The sequence below is a fragment of the Acomys russatus genome, chromosome 6, assembly GCF_903995435.1.
Source record: "Acomys russatus chromosome 6, mAcoRus1.1, whole genome shotgun sequence".
NCBI classification, from domain to species: Eukaryota; Metazoa; Chordata; class Mammalia; order Rodentia; family Muridae; genus Acomys; species Acomys russatus.
This window is the reverse complement of record NC_067142.1, coordinates 49,873,759-49,892,170: the sequence shown is the minus strand read 5'-3', so window position 1 is coordinate 49,892,170 and position 18,412 is coordinate 49,873,759. Positions and strand designations below refer to the sequence as shown.

General features: G+C 45.9%; 1 protein-coding gene across 1 annotated transcript in view; it reads left to right on the top strand.

The window, feature by feature from the left end:
- Positions 1-18,412, top strand: part of Lamc1 (laminin subunit gamma 1) — a 112,188-nt gene that overhangs the window by 77,422 nt on the left and 16,354 nt on the right. Inside the window, exons 4-18 of the mRNA XM_051147584.1 lie at positions 322-488; positions 3,953-4,141; positions 4,845-4,962; positions 5,312-5,410; positions 5,500-5,636; positions 6,038-6,160; positions 6,249-6,438; positions 6,873-6,985; positions 8,611-8,832; positions 8,936-9,124; positions 12,369-12,614; positions 12,937-13,090; positions 13,532-13,674; positions 15,130-15,308; positions 16,253-16,409. Coding sequence (XP_051003541.1) covers positions 322-488; positions 3,953-4,141; positions 4,845-4,962; positions 5,312-5,410; positions 5,500-5,636; positions 6,038-6,160; positions 6,249-6,438; positions 6,873-6,985; positions 8,611-8,832; positions 8,936-9,124; positions 12,369-12,614; positions 12,937-13,090; positions 13,532-13,674; positions 15,130-15,308; positions 16,253-16,409 — 2,426 coding nt within the window. The remainder of the gene's footprint in view (positions 1-321; positions 489-3,952; positions 4,142-4,844; positions 4,963-5,311; positions 5,411-5,499; positions 5,637-6,037; positions 6,161-6,248; positions 6,439-6,872; positions 6,986-8,610; positions 8,833-8,935; positions 9,125-12,368; positions 12,615-12,936; positions 13,091-13,531; positions 13,675-15,129; positions 15,309-16,252; positions 16,410-18,412) is intronic.

Sequence of the window (18,412 nt, the reverse complement as noted above, 5' to 3'; positions counted from 1 at the left end):
GACAGTCAGGCTGTAGACTATTAGTGGTTGTCTTCTGCTGTTTCCTGACTTCTGTTCTGACTTCAGGTGTCCTTAAAAACTGTTAGACTTTTTTCTGCCTAGTTCATGTCCCATCCAGGGTTTTTTTTTTGTATGTGTGTATGTATATATGTGTGTGTTTCAACTTATCCTTGCTAAGTTCCTCAGTTTATACTTTTGAATGGTAAAATTCAAAGAATTTTTGGCTTACGTTTGGTTTTCTGTATACACATTTCTTCTGCATCGTTTCTAGGACCTCACAGTGGTCCCATTCTTAGCTATACCTGTCGCTTTGCTCTCCAGGTGCAAATGTAATGGACACGCCAGTGAGTGTGTGAAGAATGAGTTTGACAAACTCGTGTGTAATTGCAAGCATAACACGTACGGAGTTGACTGTGAAAAGTGCCTGCCTTTCTTCAATGACCGGCCATGGAGGAGGGCAACTGCTGAGAGCGCCAGCGAATGCCTACGTGAGTGCCCCTGGCGTAGTGTGCCCATTTGTCTTAAGGACCACAGCTGGAAGAAGGGATGGGTGATGTCCTCACTGATGGGAACTGTGAAAGGCACTGCTCCTGTAGAGTAGGCCACTCAACTACACGTACATCAGAGGAAGATGATAGATAAGGAAGTTGGTTATGAGTAAGCCCAACCGGTTCAGTTTCCTTCATGAATATCAACTAGGAAGCTGACTCTCTTAAGGTTCAGGGGTTTGCTTAGAGTCTAACACTGGGCCAATGCAGCGCCTCTAAAATGTGACCCCTATAGTCAGTGTTGCCCTTTAAAATCAGCTGTCCCTCAGGATCCATAGGGGATGGCCTCCAGAACCTTCCTCATAGACCAGAGTCCGTGGATATTCAAGCGTTCTGTATAACATGGCATAGTATTTGCATGTGACTGTGCGTTCCTCTTCCATGCTTGTCATCTGAAGGTTACGTGGTGTGCACTGCAAATGCCATGTGAATGGTTGTCCTGCATTGTCTGGGCGATGAGGACCATAAAGAAAAGTCTGTGCATATGTTAAGAAAAGACATTGTTTCCCCCCACATACTTTCTCCTGAGAGGTGATAGAGAGTGTGGTTGAGCAACCCCCAGGTACATTTACGTCATCAGTACGCATTCACTCTAGCAGCCAACTTGGTCTGCACGGAGCAGGGACAATGAGTTAGTTCTCAAATTGATTTTTTTTCTTTATCTGACTAGAGAGAACAGCGGGAAGAATTTGCTCAGCCACTGCCCTGGAAATCTGGGTGGCTCTGGGAGAAGGGGTAGATCCTGTGCCTTAGTAAAGGTCAAAATGAAGAAATGTTTTGTTTTGTTTTGTTTTGAGACAAGGTTTCTCTGTGTGGCCTTGGCTGTCCCGGACTCACTTTGTAGACCAGGCTGGCCTTGAACTCACAGAGATTCTCCTGCCTCTGCCTCCCGAGTGCTGGGATTAAAGGCGTGCAGTTTGGTTTTTCAACAAAAATGAAGAAGTTAACGTGTGTTTAATGTTCGTAATGTCACGATGTGTTTATCCTTCATAATGTCACGGCATATTCTGAACATTCCCTCACTAGAGGGAAGCTCAGGAGAGGAAGCAGAGTCATGATTTGCCAATGGTTTAATAGGAAGAAGCTTTAAAGCAGCCACAATGCTCTCGAGTCCTTCATCACTGTGGAGAGTACAAAGGCTAAGCAAAAGGGCACTGGGAGCTCGCTGCAGTTACCGCAGACTATGAGGAGGAGCCACCTCTTGACTTATGACTGTTTTTGTTGATCTGCCTTGAGCAGCTTGTATTATTCATCATCCCTTTCTCTCAACAAATCCTGGAGCTGCTAGTACACGTCCCACCCTCCTCTAGCATCCCAGTGAGCTCCTTCAATGTCGTCACCACACTGGTGCAGTTGGATGTTACAAGATAAGGACCGACAAGAGAGAAACGAAGCCATTCCTACAACATCTCTCCTAAACACACGCGCATGTGGGTGTCGTGTTTCTGGTGTGCCTGGGAAGCAAGGACAAACAAAGCGCTGTTAGGATATGAAGCGGCTGTGCAGCTAACGGCCTGTGATAAGGAGTTCACTGGCTTTGCCGTCCTCAGGGTGAAGTGTCTGGATGCCGTGACTGCAATTGGGATGACGGGGCTGGGCAGGAGCAGATACAGCTGTTCTCTCTCATCCCAGCTGCTAAGGAGAGAGGCCAGTGTGTGCTTTAGCTTTGGGTTGGAGCGGAGTGGGGCTCTCGGCACCAGACCGCTTCTGAGCAAGGCTGGATTGCCGTTAGGACAGCTTGGGGTAAGAGAAAGGCCTAGTGAAAGGGGAGGACACTAGCTCAGCAAACTCAAAGTCTTGGTGCCAGCAATTCCAAGTTTCTCAAACTGTTTTTAGTTGTAATTATGTAGTAGAACGTATTGTACGGAGAAAGAATATACATATTCAAATATATTTTTAAAAAAAATAGTTGATGTCCTGCTCTATTGTAAACCAAGCAAAATTTGGTCTGTCTGTCTGTCTGTCTTTCTTTCTTTCTTTCTTTTTCTTTCCTTTTTGGTTTTTTGAGACAGAGTTTCTCTGTGTAATAGCCCTGGCTGTCCTGGACTCACTTTGTAGACCAGGCTTGAACTGACAGAGAGCCACCTGCCTCTGCCTCCCATGCTGGGATTAAAGGTGTGTGCCACCACCGCCGGGTGCAAAATTTGGTTTGTATGCGATACCCAAGAGCTTATATATGCTTCGGACAAATTAAGAAAATCATCTCACTAAAAGCATCAGTAAAGACTCTCTGTGATTACAAATATTTACTTTTGGAGACAGAATCTCTAGCTGGGTGTGGTGGCACACATCACAGCACTGAGGGAGGCAGAGGCAGGCGGATCATTGTGAGTTTGAAGCCAGCCTGGTCTCTGGAGTGAGTCCAGGACAGCTGGCCACTGTGGAGACGAGCTGGTCTCAAATTCAGAGAATTACCTTCTGGATGCTGGGATTCAAGCTGTGCACCACCACACCCAGCCAGTTACTTCTTTAAAGCATGGTGTGTTTAGCAGATGACCCAGGAGGAACTGTGGTTCCCCAGTAGATGGATCTGAGGGGTCTAGATTCCCTAGTGATTTTGCTTCTGTCATCAGACATGCTAATTTAAACCCACATGTCTCGAGTTCCCTGGTCGGGATAGAATAATCTGGCCCCATGAAAGCTGGTGCCTTAATGTGTTTGAACTGCTAAGGCAAAAATGTTCAAAGAAAAGCCACATGATAAATTAGTACCTTGTTTTTTTGTTTTGTTTTGTTTTTTGTTTTTGCTGTTAGTGCTAGAAGTAAAGGCAAAAGAGTTAGAAACCTGGGAGTGGTGGAACATGCTGTGACCCCAGCACTGGGGAGGCAGAGGCTGACATTGCTATGTCTTCAAGGCCAGATCTACATAGTGAATTCCAGACCAGCCAACACTGCATAGTGAAATCCTTTCTCAAAACACAGAAGAGCGATCATTTGACTTGGTTTTTACATATGAGCAGGTTCTGAGTACCCTTTTTCTATAAGGACGGATATTCCTTAGTAAAGTGGTGATCAGGCTAAGAACGTTGGCATGCTGTGTCTTTTATAAACAATTACCTGGCAGTCGTTTTTATTCTATACCACGTGTCACAGAGATATAGGAAGTTGTGGCTTGGTTTTCTTGAGCTCTTTTAAAATGCTTTCTTAAAGCTATACAGGTCTTGGTATACAGGCTTTAGTGATGACTCCTCTCCCACAGTTTATTTCTCAACAAAGCACCCATGTTGAGTGTCTGAGAGCGGCCTCTAACTCCAGTTCCAAGGGGACCTGACACCCCTTTTCTGGCCTCTGCAAGCATCCTCACACATATGGCATTCACTCACACAGACACAAACCTGCTTTTTAAAAGTAGTCTTCTTTTTAAAGGTGTACTGATCGGCGTAACTTGTATATTTTGGCTTACAGCCTGTGACTGCAATGGCCGCTCCCAAGAGTGCTACTTTGACCCCGAACTTTACCGTTCCACTGGACATGGTGGCCACTGTACCAACTGCCGGGATAACACAGATGGTGCCAAGTGTGAGAGGTGCCGGGAGAACTTCTTCCGCCTTGGGAACACTGAAGCCTGCTCTCCGTGCCACTGCAGTCCTGTTGGTAAGTGACAGCCATCCCAGCAGTCTTCTGAGCCCCCAGAAAAATGAAGCTTTGTTTTCTGAGCATGTGCACAGTTAAGTGGGGCAGGATGGGTGCTAGTCCAGCTTGTAATGTCTCATTCTGCCTCCAGCCTTCTCCTTCACTCCGACCTAGCTGAACCTTCAGATACTTTTCTAGTGTGTATAAAAGAAGTAGTGGCTCTGTAAATAATTGGCAGCTGGCTCATCTGAACTTTGACCGCGAAGGGCCCTTCCTTGTTAATGATTTTGTTTAGTCTACTCTCCTTAGAGGGCTGAAGAGCGTACAGCATGTCAGTGTGTGTCTAGAGATGCACAGGGCTCAGTCTCTTGTAGTTTTTTTGTTTGTTTGTTTTGTTTTTTTTTTTGAGAGTTAGGCTAGTATTTTGTGTTTGTGTCTATATATCCTGAAATTCTAGATGGGAGCCTCATTACCGTTTTTGTGTGCTGTATCCCTAGGTACAGTTTTATTCAACAGTGGGGTAGATTTACCTTAAAGTGTACCTGGAAAGCTGAACTGTTATGGTTTGTAAGGCTCTGATTTACAAAGAGTTGTGGTTTGGAATTTGGTCTTTATTTTCTCTGATCACCTAGAGATTGCGTATTAGTCAGAGTTTCTTTTGACATTGATTTTGCTTACCCGTCTGTCCAGACTTGGAGTTGAACATGAACTCGTTAAATTTTAGGCTCTCTCAGCACACAGTGTGACAGTTATGGCAGATGCAGCTGTAAGCCGGGAGTGATGGGTGACAAGTGTGACCGTTGCCAGCCTGGATTCCATTCCCTCACTGAGGCAGGGTGCAGGTAAATGCTTCTCAAATCAGAGACTGTCCTGAATCTGCCCAGAAAAGGCAGTAGCACTGGGGACACTTTCCTAGCGGTCGTGGTCAACAAGTTTCAAGACGGGCCGCGATGATGCCCCTGGGGTTGTGGGGTGTGCAGAAAGTGGTTTTTAGTAGTTTAAGTTAGTGTGCACAGTATTCGGTTTCATCATGGGTGGTGAGTATTCTTGACCGAAACTAAATCCATATATAAAAATAACATGAGTTCACTCTGTCCTTTAAAGGTGCACTGTGTGTAAAACAGGTCGGCTTTAAGGGCGGGGCTTCTCTCCTGTCAGTCCTCTTCATCCTACCCTGTCCCCACCAAACAGGCCGTGTTCCTGCAACCCTTCTGGCAGCACAGATGAGTGTAATGTTGAGACAGGAAGATGCGTGTGCAAAGACAGCGTTGAAGGCTTCAGCTGTGAGAGGTAGCTCCGTCTTTCTCTGGCTCTGCTGTTTTCACTGGCATCAGGTTTCCAGTGGAAGCGGTGACCCAGGCTGTCTTAATCTCTTTCAGATGCAAACCTGGATTTTTTAACCTGGAATCCTCTAACCCTAAGGGCTGCACACCCTGCTTCTGCTTTGGGCATTCCTCTGTGTGCACCAATGCTGCTGGCTACAGTGTTTACGACATCTCCTCTACCTTTCAGATTGGTAATTTAGCCCTTGTTCACCACCTCACAGGCCTCTTAAGAACTCCAAGTCCACTTGTATATGGGTATTTTTTCAATCCTTAACTTGGGAGGGTTTTTGATACTAAGAACATTTGCTGTTGCTTAATATGCATTTTTTTTTTGTTCCCCCCTTGAGTGGTGTTCTAATGGAAATGTGCATACAGTTTTAGAGAATTTACCATAGTAAGCAGTGACTGTAAATGTTCCATAAAAAACACAGCAAAATGTGTCTCTCAGGGGATGGTATATACAGGTTCTGTTATAGGGTCAACATGTTTTATTGGTGGTTTTCTTTCTACAAGGTGCAGTTTCACACATCTTGCGGGGCCTGGATACAGAACGCTTGTCATCTAAATGTGTGTCTTCATTGTCTACCTGCAGATGAGGATGGGTGGCGTGTGGAGCAGAGAGATGGCTCGGAGGCATCTCTCGAGTGGTCCTCAGACCGGCAGGATATTGCTGTGATCTCAGATAGTTACTTCCCGAGGTACTTCATCGCCCCTGGTAAGTGAGGCTGCGGAGCAGCACAGCTCTCTGGGTGCATCTCTCGGTCACTCTGACATTCTGATCCAGCCCAATGTCTGCCTTTTAGCAAAGTTCCTGGGCAACCAGGTCCTGAGTTACGGGCAGAACCTCTCCTTCTCCTTCCGAGTGGACAGACGGGATACTCGCCTCTCTGCAGAGGATCTCGTGCTTGAGGGAGCTGGCTTGAGGGTATCGGTGCCCCTGATCGCTCAGGGCAACTCCTACCCTAGCGAGACCACTGTGAAGTACATCTTCAGGTGAGACTGTCCTCTCTTGTCAACTCAGACCTAAGCAGCTGAGAAAGAGAAAGTGGTTTTTTGTTGGTGGTGGTGGTTTCTTTTATCTCAGTTGATCTGGCCTCAAGGTGTGTGTTAAATAAAAACTTCTGGCATAGCCATGGTGGCTCATGCTTATTGTCCCAGACCAGTGGAGGCTGAGGCAGGAGGATTCTCTCAGGTGCTCAAGGCTAGCCTGGGTTACATGGCAAAATTCTCTGTAAAAACCCTTTGGGTTATTGAGATGAGCTTTCTTTTACCTTTCTCTTTTCTAGTTGTACTCAGAAACCTTCAGCTCTCTCTTTTATTTGGTTAGCTTGTCATTATTTCCTGGGTGGCATCAATGGGCAGGAAAGAGCCTCTTCACAGCCATTATGTAGCCTTTCTTTATGTATGTGCCCTTTCTTTGTCTCCAGGCTACATGAGGCAACAGATTATCCTTGGAGGCCCGCTCTCTCCCCCTTTGAATTTCAGAAGCTCCTTAACAACTTGACCTCTATCAAGATCCGTGGAACATACAGTGAGAGGAGTAAGTTGTGATGTAATTTAGAAGGTGATTAAGACGATGACTGGGTAGAAGGACTCATGGGAAAGAAAAGATCCAATTATCAGTTGCTATTAAACCATGCTAGAAACTGTCTTCAAGGAATCTAGAGGATGTTTACTAACATTAATGACAGTGTTCGTTTACAATTAATGAGCCAATTGAAATGTCACTGTATATAGATTTTTCTCGAAGTCTTATTAGAACTGCTGGTTCAACTTGTTTAGCCTTCACGTCGTTTTGTTTACTGCCATGTAGTTATCACGTGCTTTGAGCTATCAGCTAAATTATGAGAAATTATATTATCCCATGGAAATTTGCTTTAATTTTATGTAAACAAGGGCTTATAAATAAGCCTTCAAGAACTTATTAATGAGGGTATCCCCTCCCACCCATTTTGGTGTCATAGAGGGTATAACTGGATGTGTGGGGTGTTTGTTTGCTTGTTTTTGAGGTCTCTGCATGAGCGTCCAGACAGAAATGTTTTATAGGTGATTACTAATACAGGTCTAGGCGTTTGGAAGTCATTTGGGTTACAAATATAGGTTAGAAGGTTGTCTGAATTTTGATCATTTACTTTTAAACTTTGAAATAATGGCAGAAACCAGAGAAAAGGGATGGGGCCCTAGAAACAGAGTTGAGATCTGTGCCCTGAGGCCCAAGGGAAGAAAAGAATTTGGAGAAGAAAAACTAATTGCAGGTTTGGGAGAAGAGCACTGCTGGGCCTTAGATAGGCATTCTGAAGTCCCTGGTGAGGAGTGTAGCTTTGGCTAGTCCTGGAACTGAGTCAGCTCACGGAACACTCACAGGACAAGAGTAAATTTGAATGTGAGAAGGTGAAATACAAAACATTCTCTTAAGGACATTTGTCTGAGAGGAGAAGAGACGAAGTATCATTTGGGAGTGAGGAGCCAGACTGAAGGAAGAGTGGTTTTAGGCCGAGGAGATGTCAGACTTAGGGATCGGGAGTGCATCATAACTCGTGATCTGACTGGGCAGACGCCATACACATATTAAAAGTTAAGTTCAAGCCAGTGATGGAAGTGTCCTTTGGCCTAGGTGGCCAGTTTCCACGTGAATTATAAAGACAGCAGGTAGTGCTCCAGAGCATGGGAGGAATGTACAGAGGACTGCAGAGGAGTTGGTAGGATAGAGATGAAAGCGAAATGTGATGGTGCCTCCAAGGCCCACGTCACACCCTTAGAACATAGTGGCTGCTTCTATTGCTTGGTTGAACTCAGTGTGAGCTTTCTCTTTCCTTACGGAAATGGAAGGGCATTCTGACACATGGCATAATGGGTTAGGGATTACTGTACACTTGTCAGAGCTATACAACCCTCTGTGTATGTGGGGTGTGTGTGTGTGTGTGTGTGTGTGTGTGTGTGTGTGTGTTGTTTCTATAATTTTGCCATACCTTTACTCCACATGCTTAGCACTCTGTACCACATAGCTGTCTTAAATGCTGTTTTCTGGTTGTCATTCCTGGTGATTGACTTGAGCTAATGGTCAGTTTTGTCTGGACTCTTGGGTCTGGCTTCTCGTACACGTTACTGACTCCGATGAGTTTTTGGAAACTGGAAGAGTGATTCTCTTTTCCACACCACAAACAGGCGCTGGATATTTGGATGACGTCACCTTGCGAAGTGCTCATCCTGGGCCAGGAGTCCCTGCAACTTGGGTGGAATCCTGCACCTGTCCGGTGGGATACGGAGGGCAGTTCTGTGAGACGTGCCTCTCAGGCTACAGAAGAGAAACCCCAAGTCTTGGCCCTTACAGTCCATGTGTGCTCTGTACATGCAATGGACACAGTGAGACCTGTGACCCTGAGACAGGTGAGAGGGCCCGAGGCCACTGCTGGGCCCAAGGGTCCTTTTGCAGTCATTGTCATTTTTTACTTATTACTTACCTGATGGCATATCTCTGCTCTCAAAATAGGTATCTGTAACTGCAGAGACAATACAGCTGGCCCCCACTGTGAGAAATGTAGCGACGGGTACTATGGAGACTCAACCCTGGGCACCTCCTCGGACTGCCAACCTTGTCCCTGTCCTGGTGGCTCAAGTTGTGCCGTTGTCCCCAAGACAAAGGAGGTGGTGTGCACCCACTGTCCCACGGGCACTGCCGGTAAGTGAGTCAGCATTGTGCGTGTTCTGCACAGGTGTCAGCGTTTACACAGCCTTCCCCAGGCGTCCGCACAGCCCTCAGAGGGAACTTCTGCTGTGACTGAGCGCCATGTCCAAGGCTGCGTGGAGAGGCACTGGTGAGCTGCAGCTGCAACCCAGGCTTTGTGACTCCGTAGAACTGTCACCATGATGTAATCTCTCGTCAAGTGAGAACCCAGACTGGGCTCTCAGTGCCGGCTTGTCTGGAATTTTTAATGTGCAATAGCAATTTCAAAATTCTTTCTCTGGATTAGTCTTTCGGTATCTCAAAGTTGGGCACATAAGTTGGGAAAGTATGCTTCTTTTTGGCGCTTTGGGTAGACCTCCGTTCCCAAAGAACATAATATTGAATCTGTTCTAGGTGACTGTATCTAGCCAGCTGACTATGAGGGGGGTTGGGGGCTTGGCGGCAGACTCATTGGCCTGGCTTTATTGTGAGGGGAGAAGACAAAACTAGGGTCAAAACACTGTGCTACTTGCTCGATGTGTAGAAAGAGTGCAGGATTTGAACCTCGAGCCTAGACTTGAAAGCAAATGGTATTTTGGAGTGAGTCTAATATAGGCTGCCTGGTTGTGTCTGCTTTAGTTTGATTTGAAACACGTTTCCAGCTTTTGAAGTAGAGGTTACACGTGGATTAGCTACACTGTCAGATGAGACATCACAGTGGAATGCTGCCTTTGCACTCACGTGGAGACGCTTCTGAGGGAGGCTGGTGGCTGCCCGCAGCGGGGCCAGGAGGGTCCCTCATGCCCATTCACCTGCATTCTGTTTTCTTCCCTCTGTCCTACCTCCAGCCATACTTCCTGCTCAGCCCTCTGACCTGTGTTTTTTTTTTTTTTGTAAGGTCTGGGGGTCAGTTTGGTGGCCATGGTGGACAGGGCTGGCTGACCCCCTGCTCTGTAGTCCGACCTGCCACTCTCCTTGGTTTTCTTGTCTTTTCTCTTGGGTACCCCTTGATCGCCTCTTCATTCCAGCTGGGTATTTTCCTCTGTATTTGAGGATCCAGTCTCTTCAGGCTACAAAATCTGTACCCTCGACCCCGGGCACTATCTCCTGAGCAAAGCCCTTTGTCACTTTGCTCTCCCACCTGATGGAGGGCTGGGATCTTTCTGTTTGACCCCTGCATCTGCTCTTCACATTTTTCTGCCCCATGAGACAGGTGCATTGCATCAAATCCAGTCTCCTTTGGGGTTGGGGTGGCCAGGAGCATATATACCTGAGATCAAAGAGGACAGGGTGTTTATTCCGAGGCCCATTTTGATGGGATCCTCAGGCTTGGTGACCCCAGGCTAAAGTCCTAAGCTTCTGAAAGGTAAACTTCCCTAAACAACCCTTACAACCCTGTGATCTGGTAACTGCCCCCTCCATGCGCCCTAGGACCCGGGTTAGAGTCCATCTCCATCACCACCTTTGTCCTTTGATTCCCAATCCCCACTGGCCTTGTACCCAGCACCTCAGTAAACATCTCAGGCCACGAGACATATAGAGCTCCAGTCTCAAACTTTAAAAAAAAAAAATCTAATTTTATACTTCTTCCCTCTTTCTCTAGTTCTAACCCTCTCCCTTCCCAGTGGTCTACAGACACCACAACCTGCCTGATCAAGCCAAAATCCTGGCGTTTACACTTGATTCTTCGTTCTTTCGTTTCTTAGAAACAACCCCTCCTTTTGCCAACGTTACTGCTGCCATCCATTTCTAGTCCCTCGGCCTCTCAGCTGAAGTTGTCTCTCATTGTTTTCCGTTTCTCCTGCTTTCCTAAGATCTGTTCTTTACATGGGAGCTGGAATAACCCTTTTAAGATGTAATAGGATTACATCACTTTATTGGTTTTTCTTTTCTTTTTCCTTTTTTTTTTCTTCTGAGCTACCTTACTCTGTAGTCTAGGCTGACCTGCAGGTCACAGTGTAGCCCAGGTTGACCTCAAATTTGCGATCTTCCTGGCTCAGTCTCCAAAGTGCTGAGATTGTGTGTGTTACCACACTCTGTGATATACTGCTTAAAAACTCTGCAGGGGTTGAGGTGGTTTCTTGGGTAAAGGGCTTGCTGTCAAGCCTCAGGACCTGAGGTTAGTCCCTGGATCCCTCATAGTTGAAAGAGAGAACCAACGCCCACAAGTTGACCTCTGACCTCAACAGTCATAGCATGGCATGTGTGCACACAAACAGACAGACAGACAGATAAGTAAATAAACAAATGTAAAAGAAAATCTTCCTGTCACCGTGGTCTGACCTGGGTTAGTTGGCTCTGCCTCTGTGTGTGGCCTTGCTCAGAAGCATTCCCGAGAGTATTTCCCTGGCAGACTTCTCTGTGGATTCTCATCCGAGTGTCTCCTCCTTACAGAGGCTTAGTCTTACCCCCAGGGTAAAGTGGCCTTCGCCATCACTGTCGTTTCTCCCATCAGCCACTGTGTCTGGTTTAATGCCCTTGTGCCTGTCACCATCTGAAGTCTCGTGCACACATCTGCGCTGATCCTCCCTAACAGAGGCAGCAGCTTCATGGGAGCAGAGACCGCATCCACGTTGCTCACAACCTGGAAGAGTGCTGGTGTGGATAGCAGATGTGCACAGCGGTTGTTTAGTGACTTAGCAAACAACCTTAGTGAGAAATGTCAGGCTCTTTTAGGCCCTGTTGGCTACATGAGCTGACGAACATAGAGAAGTGGAAAAAGATGGAGACAGCAGTGCGCTCGGTGGAGAGAGCCTGAGAACCTCTGTTTTTAACTCCAAGCAGACAGCGGGTGATACCTAATTCTCTGGCTTTACATTGGCTGATGGCATTTAACCAGGGCTAGTGTATGTCTTTTATCCTGCCCACCCTGTTGCTTGGAAAACTTAAAGCATCAAAAGTATCGCTTCGACGTTTTCAAGTTCAGCCAAAGCCTGTGTGCCCATGCTTGGGAATTCAGAGGCTGGTAAACCCTGAACCTGTCTCATTTACCAAGAATTTTAACACGTGATCTTGGTTGTCAGAGAAATTGAAAGGAGGTAGGCAAACCAGGGACCATCCTACTGAGTGTGTGTGTCAAGGCCACTCCACTGGTTTGGCCCATTGCTGGGGCCACACAGCCCACTATGAGTGCTGGCCATATCACCACAAGACAGACCTTGTATAGGATGGCCAGACTAGACAGTGTGTACCCACTGGTAATCTACAGCCGGGATGCCTCAGGCCTTTCTTTTCTAACCTCAGATTCTCTCATTCCCAGGCAAGAGATGTGAACTCTGTGACGATGGCTACTTCGGAGACCCCCTGGGTAGCAACGGGCCTGTGAGACTGTGCCGCCCGTGTCAGTGTAATGACAACATAGATCCCAATGCGGTTGGCAACTGCAACCGCTTGACAGGAGAATGCCTGAAGTGCATCTACAACACGGCTGGCTTCTACTGCGACCGCTGCAAAGAAGGGTTTTTCGGAAATCCCCTGGCTCCCAATCCAGCGGACAAATGCAAAGGTCAGCCACTGGTCAGATTCAGTGACACGTACACCTTGATTAAAGCAGGAGAATTAATTTATTATGTTTGGCGATATAGCTGACATTTTATTGCTTCAACTAATGGCCAGTTAAAAACTGTTAATGAAATGGGTGTTCTTTTTTTTTTTTTTCTTCACCTACGTCCACAAAGTCAGTCAGTGTATGCTTTAAATTGATGGCACATCTCTGTTCAGATTACCCAGACAGACTGTGTGTGACTGGGCAGCTTCTGTACTAGACAGCACAGGTCTTAAGCTTTACTGTGACTTGAGTCTGTTGCTTCTCTATCTTCCCACCCTAGCCTGTGCCTGCAATCCCTATGGGACAGTGCGGCAGCAGAGCAGCTGCAACCCTGTGACTGGGCAGTGCGAGTGTCTGCCTCATGTGTCAGGCCGGGACTGTGGTGCTTGCGACCCTGGCTTCTACAACCTGCAGAGCGGGCAAGGCTGCGAGAGGTGAGAGTTCAGAGCCTCTGGAGAAAGTGATCTTCACTGTCCGTGTTAAAAGAAGTACCTCCTTCCAAGTTACAGTTAATGGCTGGCTTGGAGTTGTTTAGAAATTTAGTGCCTTATGTCAGAAAGGCACCGTGAGGGAAGACTTAAGGGGAGAAGGGACAGCACGATGCCAGTCCTGGTGTGTCGGACATTTCAAAAGACAGATAACTCCCTAGGGCTATACAACCTGATCAGTTCTTGGTCAGTGCCCAGAGGGTTTCAGTATGGAGGTGAGGCGTGACAAGGAGCCTTGAATAGCACTCACAGAAAGGGCTTGAACACTAGGGACTCAGTGACAACCCTTAACATTCCTATTGACAGCCCTTAGCATGCTGCCTTTTGGTAGAGAATGCTGCTTACACTCTGCTTTTCTTACCCTAGAAATGTCATGTTTCTTTTCAGGTGTGACTGTCACGCTTTGGGTTCCACCAACGGGCAGTGTGACATCCGCACGGGGCAATGTGAATGCCAGCCTGGCATCACCGGCCAGCACTGTGAGCGTTGTGAGACCAACCACTTTGGATTTGGACCCGAAGGCTGCAAACGTAAGACATGATGGCAGCTTGCAGTGCAGTGATGCCCAACCCCACTTACTGCCCGACATGCACAAAGAACCCCATAGGCTCCGTGTGGCCATTGTGGAGACTTTCTTCTACGAGAATTATAAAACTCTGCAAATCAAGGGCTTTTTGGTTCCTTTGTAACTGCTTTGTTGATATCTCCTTTTGTGGTTATTTTTTATACTTATTCACCTTTGTAATCTTGTTTTCTAAAGAAAAAAAAATCTCCCTTTGAGGACTGAGCTTGCCCATTCTGCTTACTGAGACTTGTTTATTGAGCCCGTTGCAGATGAGGAAACAGTAATGGGTTTTGTTCAGTGTTTGTTGGCTTAGTGTGGTTACTTTCCACCCGTGGGGCCTTTTTGGTTCTGTTGCGTATAAACATCTGCTTTTCCTTGGCATAAACACTTGCCTGGGAGTCAGAACAGTTTGATTTTTTTTTTTTTTCTTTCTTCCTGAATTCCTTCATTTCTCCTGTGGAATGTAGCATAAGTCATTGACTCAGTTCAGAGGACAAAGTGAGAAAACAAACTATAAAGTAATGCAAGAGAAATGTTATCGTTGGGTTTTCTTATTTCTTAGAGAAATTTAGGCAGTGGAAAGATGAAAGTAGAGAGGACTACTTAGTTTAATAATAAGCTGTGTGTGTGTGTGTGTGTGTGTGTTTCTCCTGCTCCCCAGCCTCTCCCATGTAGCTCAGGCTAGACTTATTTCCCTTTCTTCTACCTCCCAGAGGCATATTCTCCACCACGCCTGGCATTTCTGTAATTTACTATGTCACATGAAATGTGCCTCAAGCGGATGAGGAGATGACTCTTGCTATAGGAACAAGAGAGCCTGAGTTCGAATCCCCAGTACCCATGTATAAAGCTAGGTGTATCTGTAACTCTGATGCGGAGGCCAATGGATCCCTGCAGCTCATTGGCCAGCAGGGCTTACCTATTATTGAGATACCAAGTTTCAAAATATAAGGTAGAGCTGGACACAGTGGTGCACACCTTTAATCCCAGCACTCAGGAAGCAAAGGTAGGCAGATCTCTGAGTCTGAGGCCACCTTAGTCTATAGAGTGAGTTCCAAGCCAGCCAGGGCTACATAATGAGGTCCTGTCTCAAAGAAACACAGAAATAAGGTAAAAGTGACAGATGAGGGTAGATACCCAGTGTTGACCTCTGGTCTCTGTAGGGACATGCACACACATACACACACATGCACACACATGCACACACATGAGCACACATGAACACACACACCACACACACAAAATGTGCCCAAAGGATGCAGATTTTACCTTACAACGTGTTTTCCCTTTTAAAATGTCTGTCTTCTCTGCTACATGGACTTTAGCCATTTCCAATCTCATAAGTGAATTTTTTTTCTAAGTACTCAGAGTGATGAGACACGGCCCGAGTACAAATGAGAATTGTCTCCTTGTTCTGTAGCTTGTGACTGTCATCATGAAGGGTCCCTCTCACTCCAGTGTAAAGACGATGGCCGTTGTGAGTGCAGGGAAGGCTTCGTGGGAAACCGCTGCGACCAGTGTGAAGAGAACTTTTTCTACAACCGGTCTTGGCCTGGCTGCCAGGAGTGTCCAGCTTGTTACCGGCTGGTGAGGGATAAGGTAAGCCATCTGCAGCACACTCGCTCGCTCGCTCACTCATTCACCCGGTCACTCACTCCTTCAGCAGACAGGAAGCAGAAACTCTAAGCTCCAGAGGGGAAAAAAAATGATGAACACGTTTGACTTGGTCTCTCTTCACAGAGGCCTCTGTTCTAGTTGGTGGGGGAGTGGGGGTGGGGTGGGAGAATGGGAGGGAGGGGCAGGGGGAGGGGGGCGGATAACCATAACAACATACATAAGAGAATTGCTGAGGTAAGTGACTGAGAGACTAGGAAGAGGCAATGCCTATGGGAGATCATGTAAGGCCTCGGTAAGGAAAGCCGTGTGCTGTGAGATCTGGAGGAGGGGGAGGAGGAGGGACCGTGTGAGGAGGAACCTGACCAGATCCTTCCCTGGGGGGAGCTTTGTTGGTGGCACCTTATGTAGGACAGTATTGACAATAAACGAAGACTTTAGGCAGCATTCCCAAATCCAGTGGGACTGTAGACTAGTTCAGCTGTACGTAAGAGGAGTGTCCTGACTGCCACAGGAACAATGATTGTTAGGGATGAGGTTAAGAGAAAGCCCTTGAATGGACCACATAAATATGTGTGGTGAGACACCAGGACAGGGAACAAAAGACCCAGGAGTGGGCCTTGGGCTTGTTACCTAACATTGCTGGGGATGGTGTTTACTGAGAGTCCCCAGGGAGAACAGATCCTGGAGTGCAGTTTGAGATGGCCTGGCAGAGAGCTAAGTGGCTGTTCAAGGAACAGAGGTCAGATTGGAGACCTGTCAGTAGACCGTGTATACAGGAGGAATGATGCTAAGAGCTTGCCTTGGAAGCCAGAGAAATAGGCAAGCGCCTTATGCCTGTGCTGTCTGCGTCAGACCTCCCACTGTCCAGAGCTCTGCATGGTTCCGCAGCATGCACAGCTGACCTCTCTTTTTTCCCTCCCCCTTAGGTTGCTGAGCATCGAGTGAAACTCCAGGAGTTAGAGAGCCTCATAGCAAACCTTGGGACTGGGGATGAGACAGTGACAGACCAAGCCTTTGAGGACAGACTGAAGGAGGCTGAGAGGGAGGTCACAGACCTCCTCCGTGAGGCTCAGGACGTCAAAGGTACACGTGACTAAACTGGGTAGCTTGGTGACCTCTTTTCTAATTCGTAACTAATATGGTTTTATAAAATTCTCACTTTTGTTGTTTGTTTGGTTTTTGGTTTTTTAAGACAGGGTTTCTCTGTGTAACAGCCCTGGCTGTCCTGGAACTTTGTTCTGTAGACCAGGCTGGCCTTGAACTCATAGAGATCACCTTGCCTCTACCTCCTGAGTGCTGTAATAAAAGACGTGTTCCACCACTGCCCAGAAATTTTCTAGTTTTTAAACTACTTGCAGAATATGATTTTTTAAAAATTGTTTTATTTTAGACAGAGTCTCGTACTGCAGTTCAGACTGACCTGGCACTTATTAGTATGTCCCAGGCTGACTTCAAACATGTGGCAAGCCTCCTGCCTCAGCCTTCCATGTGCTAGGATTATAGGCATGGACTACCCTCCTAGCTATAAATAAGTATAAAAAAAGTAGCATTTCAAAAAAAACAACCTATAGTCTAATGCTTTAGGATATAATAAACAGAGGTCTCTTTCCACTATGTTAAAAACTATTTGATATTCAAGTTTAAAGTATTTATGAAATTTTTTACATACAAAAAGATTCTTCAGTTTAAAATATCATTAAAATCATGTAGGTTTTTAGATGTTTGTTTTCCAGCAACAACTTCTAAGAAGCTTCTTTCAGGAGAAAATTATAAATCTGATTTTTTTTCCCTGCTATTCTAACAAGTGGACATTTATTTTGTGTATAGCTCTATTTTCTTCACTATGACTTTCATGAGAATGAAAAATTACGTCTTCAAGCAGTGGTTGAACAGCTAGCTACTGAATATGCAATACTTGGCATTTATAAGAATAAGCCTTAGAAATTAGTGCCAATGCATGAAAACTTTTGTGTGATTTACACACTATTGTGTGTCCCGTGCCCATCCTGAGGTTCTCTGCACTTAGCTCAGGCCTCTGCACATGACCTGACAAGACTGAGGAGAGAAAGATCATCTGAGACCATGAGGACAATTTATGTCAACTTTCAAAGAAACTTGTTTTTAAAAATTTTGAAGCTGAAATGTTATTTTAAACATATCCTTTTTTGTTGTTTTGTTTTGTTTGTTGTTGTTGTTGCTTTTGAGACAGGGTTTCTCTATGTGGCCTTGGTGGCTTTGTAGACCAAAATGGCCTTGAACTCACAGAGATCCACCTGCCTCTGCCTCTGCCTCTGCCTCTGCCTCTGCCTCTGCCTCTGCCTCCCTGAATGCTGGGACTAAAGGCCTGGGCCACCATTGCTCAGCTCATAGATGTGCCTTTAGATTACTTTTCATTTTTGTTTTTATTTCTTACTCTGAACTAAGTTTTTTTCCTAAACTTAGGCAAGCTCTTTTCTACAGTTACTAAGTGCCTGCAGTAAGCCCGATGCTGAGCTCAGCACCAGACATGAGAAGTGCATAGAATCTGCTCCTGTTTGCAGGATGCTCGTCTCAAGCTGACTCCACTTGTTAGGGGACAAGAGTGCTCCCAGATGCACACAATAAATGTTCATTAAAGCTATCATGCATGGCACAGCAGTCAAGGCACAGGCAGTAACCAACCTCACTTTGAGTTTATAAATATGTATTCATTTGGAGTTACGTGGAGAAGTCGGCCTGTCCAAGAATATGGGTCAGAAATTCAACATGTTGCCTTTTTTTCTTCACATAATTATCACTAATGTATAGAATTTTCATTTTTTTATGATAATTGAAATAGAGAAAGAAGTAACTAGACATATCTGGTTAGGTTCATTTTTAAGTAATACATTGAACATAAAATTTACACATATTCATAGAATAATAATGTTTTGTTTGATATGTGTATATATGTGCATTGTACAAAGTTTAAATCAGGATAAACATTTATTACTTATTTATGGTGAAAACTTTTAAAAACACTTTCTTCTAGCTTTTTAAAATGAAGTGTTGTTTAATCATAGGCTGCCCCTGTCACTATTCAGGAGCATGCCAGCGCTTCTCAGATT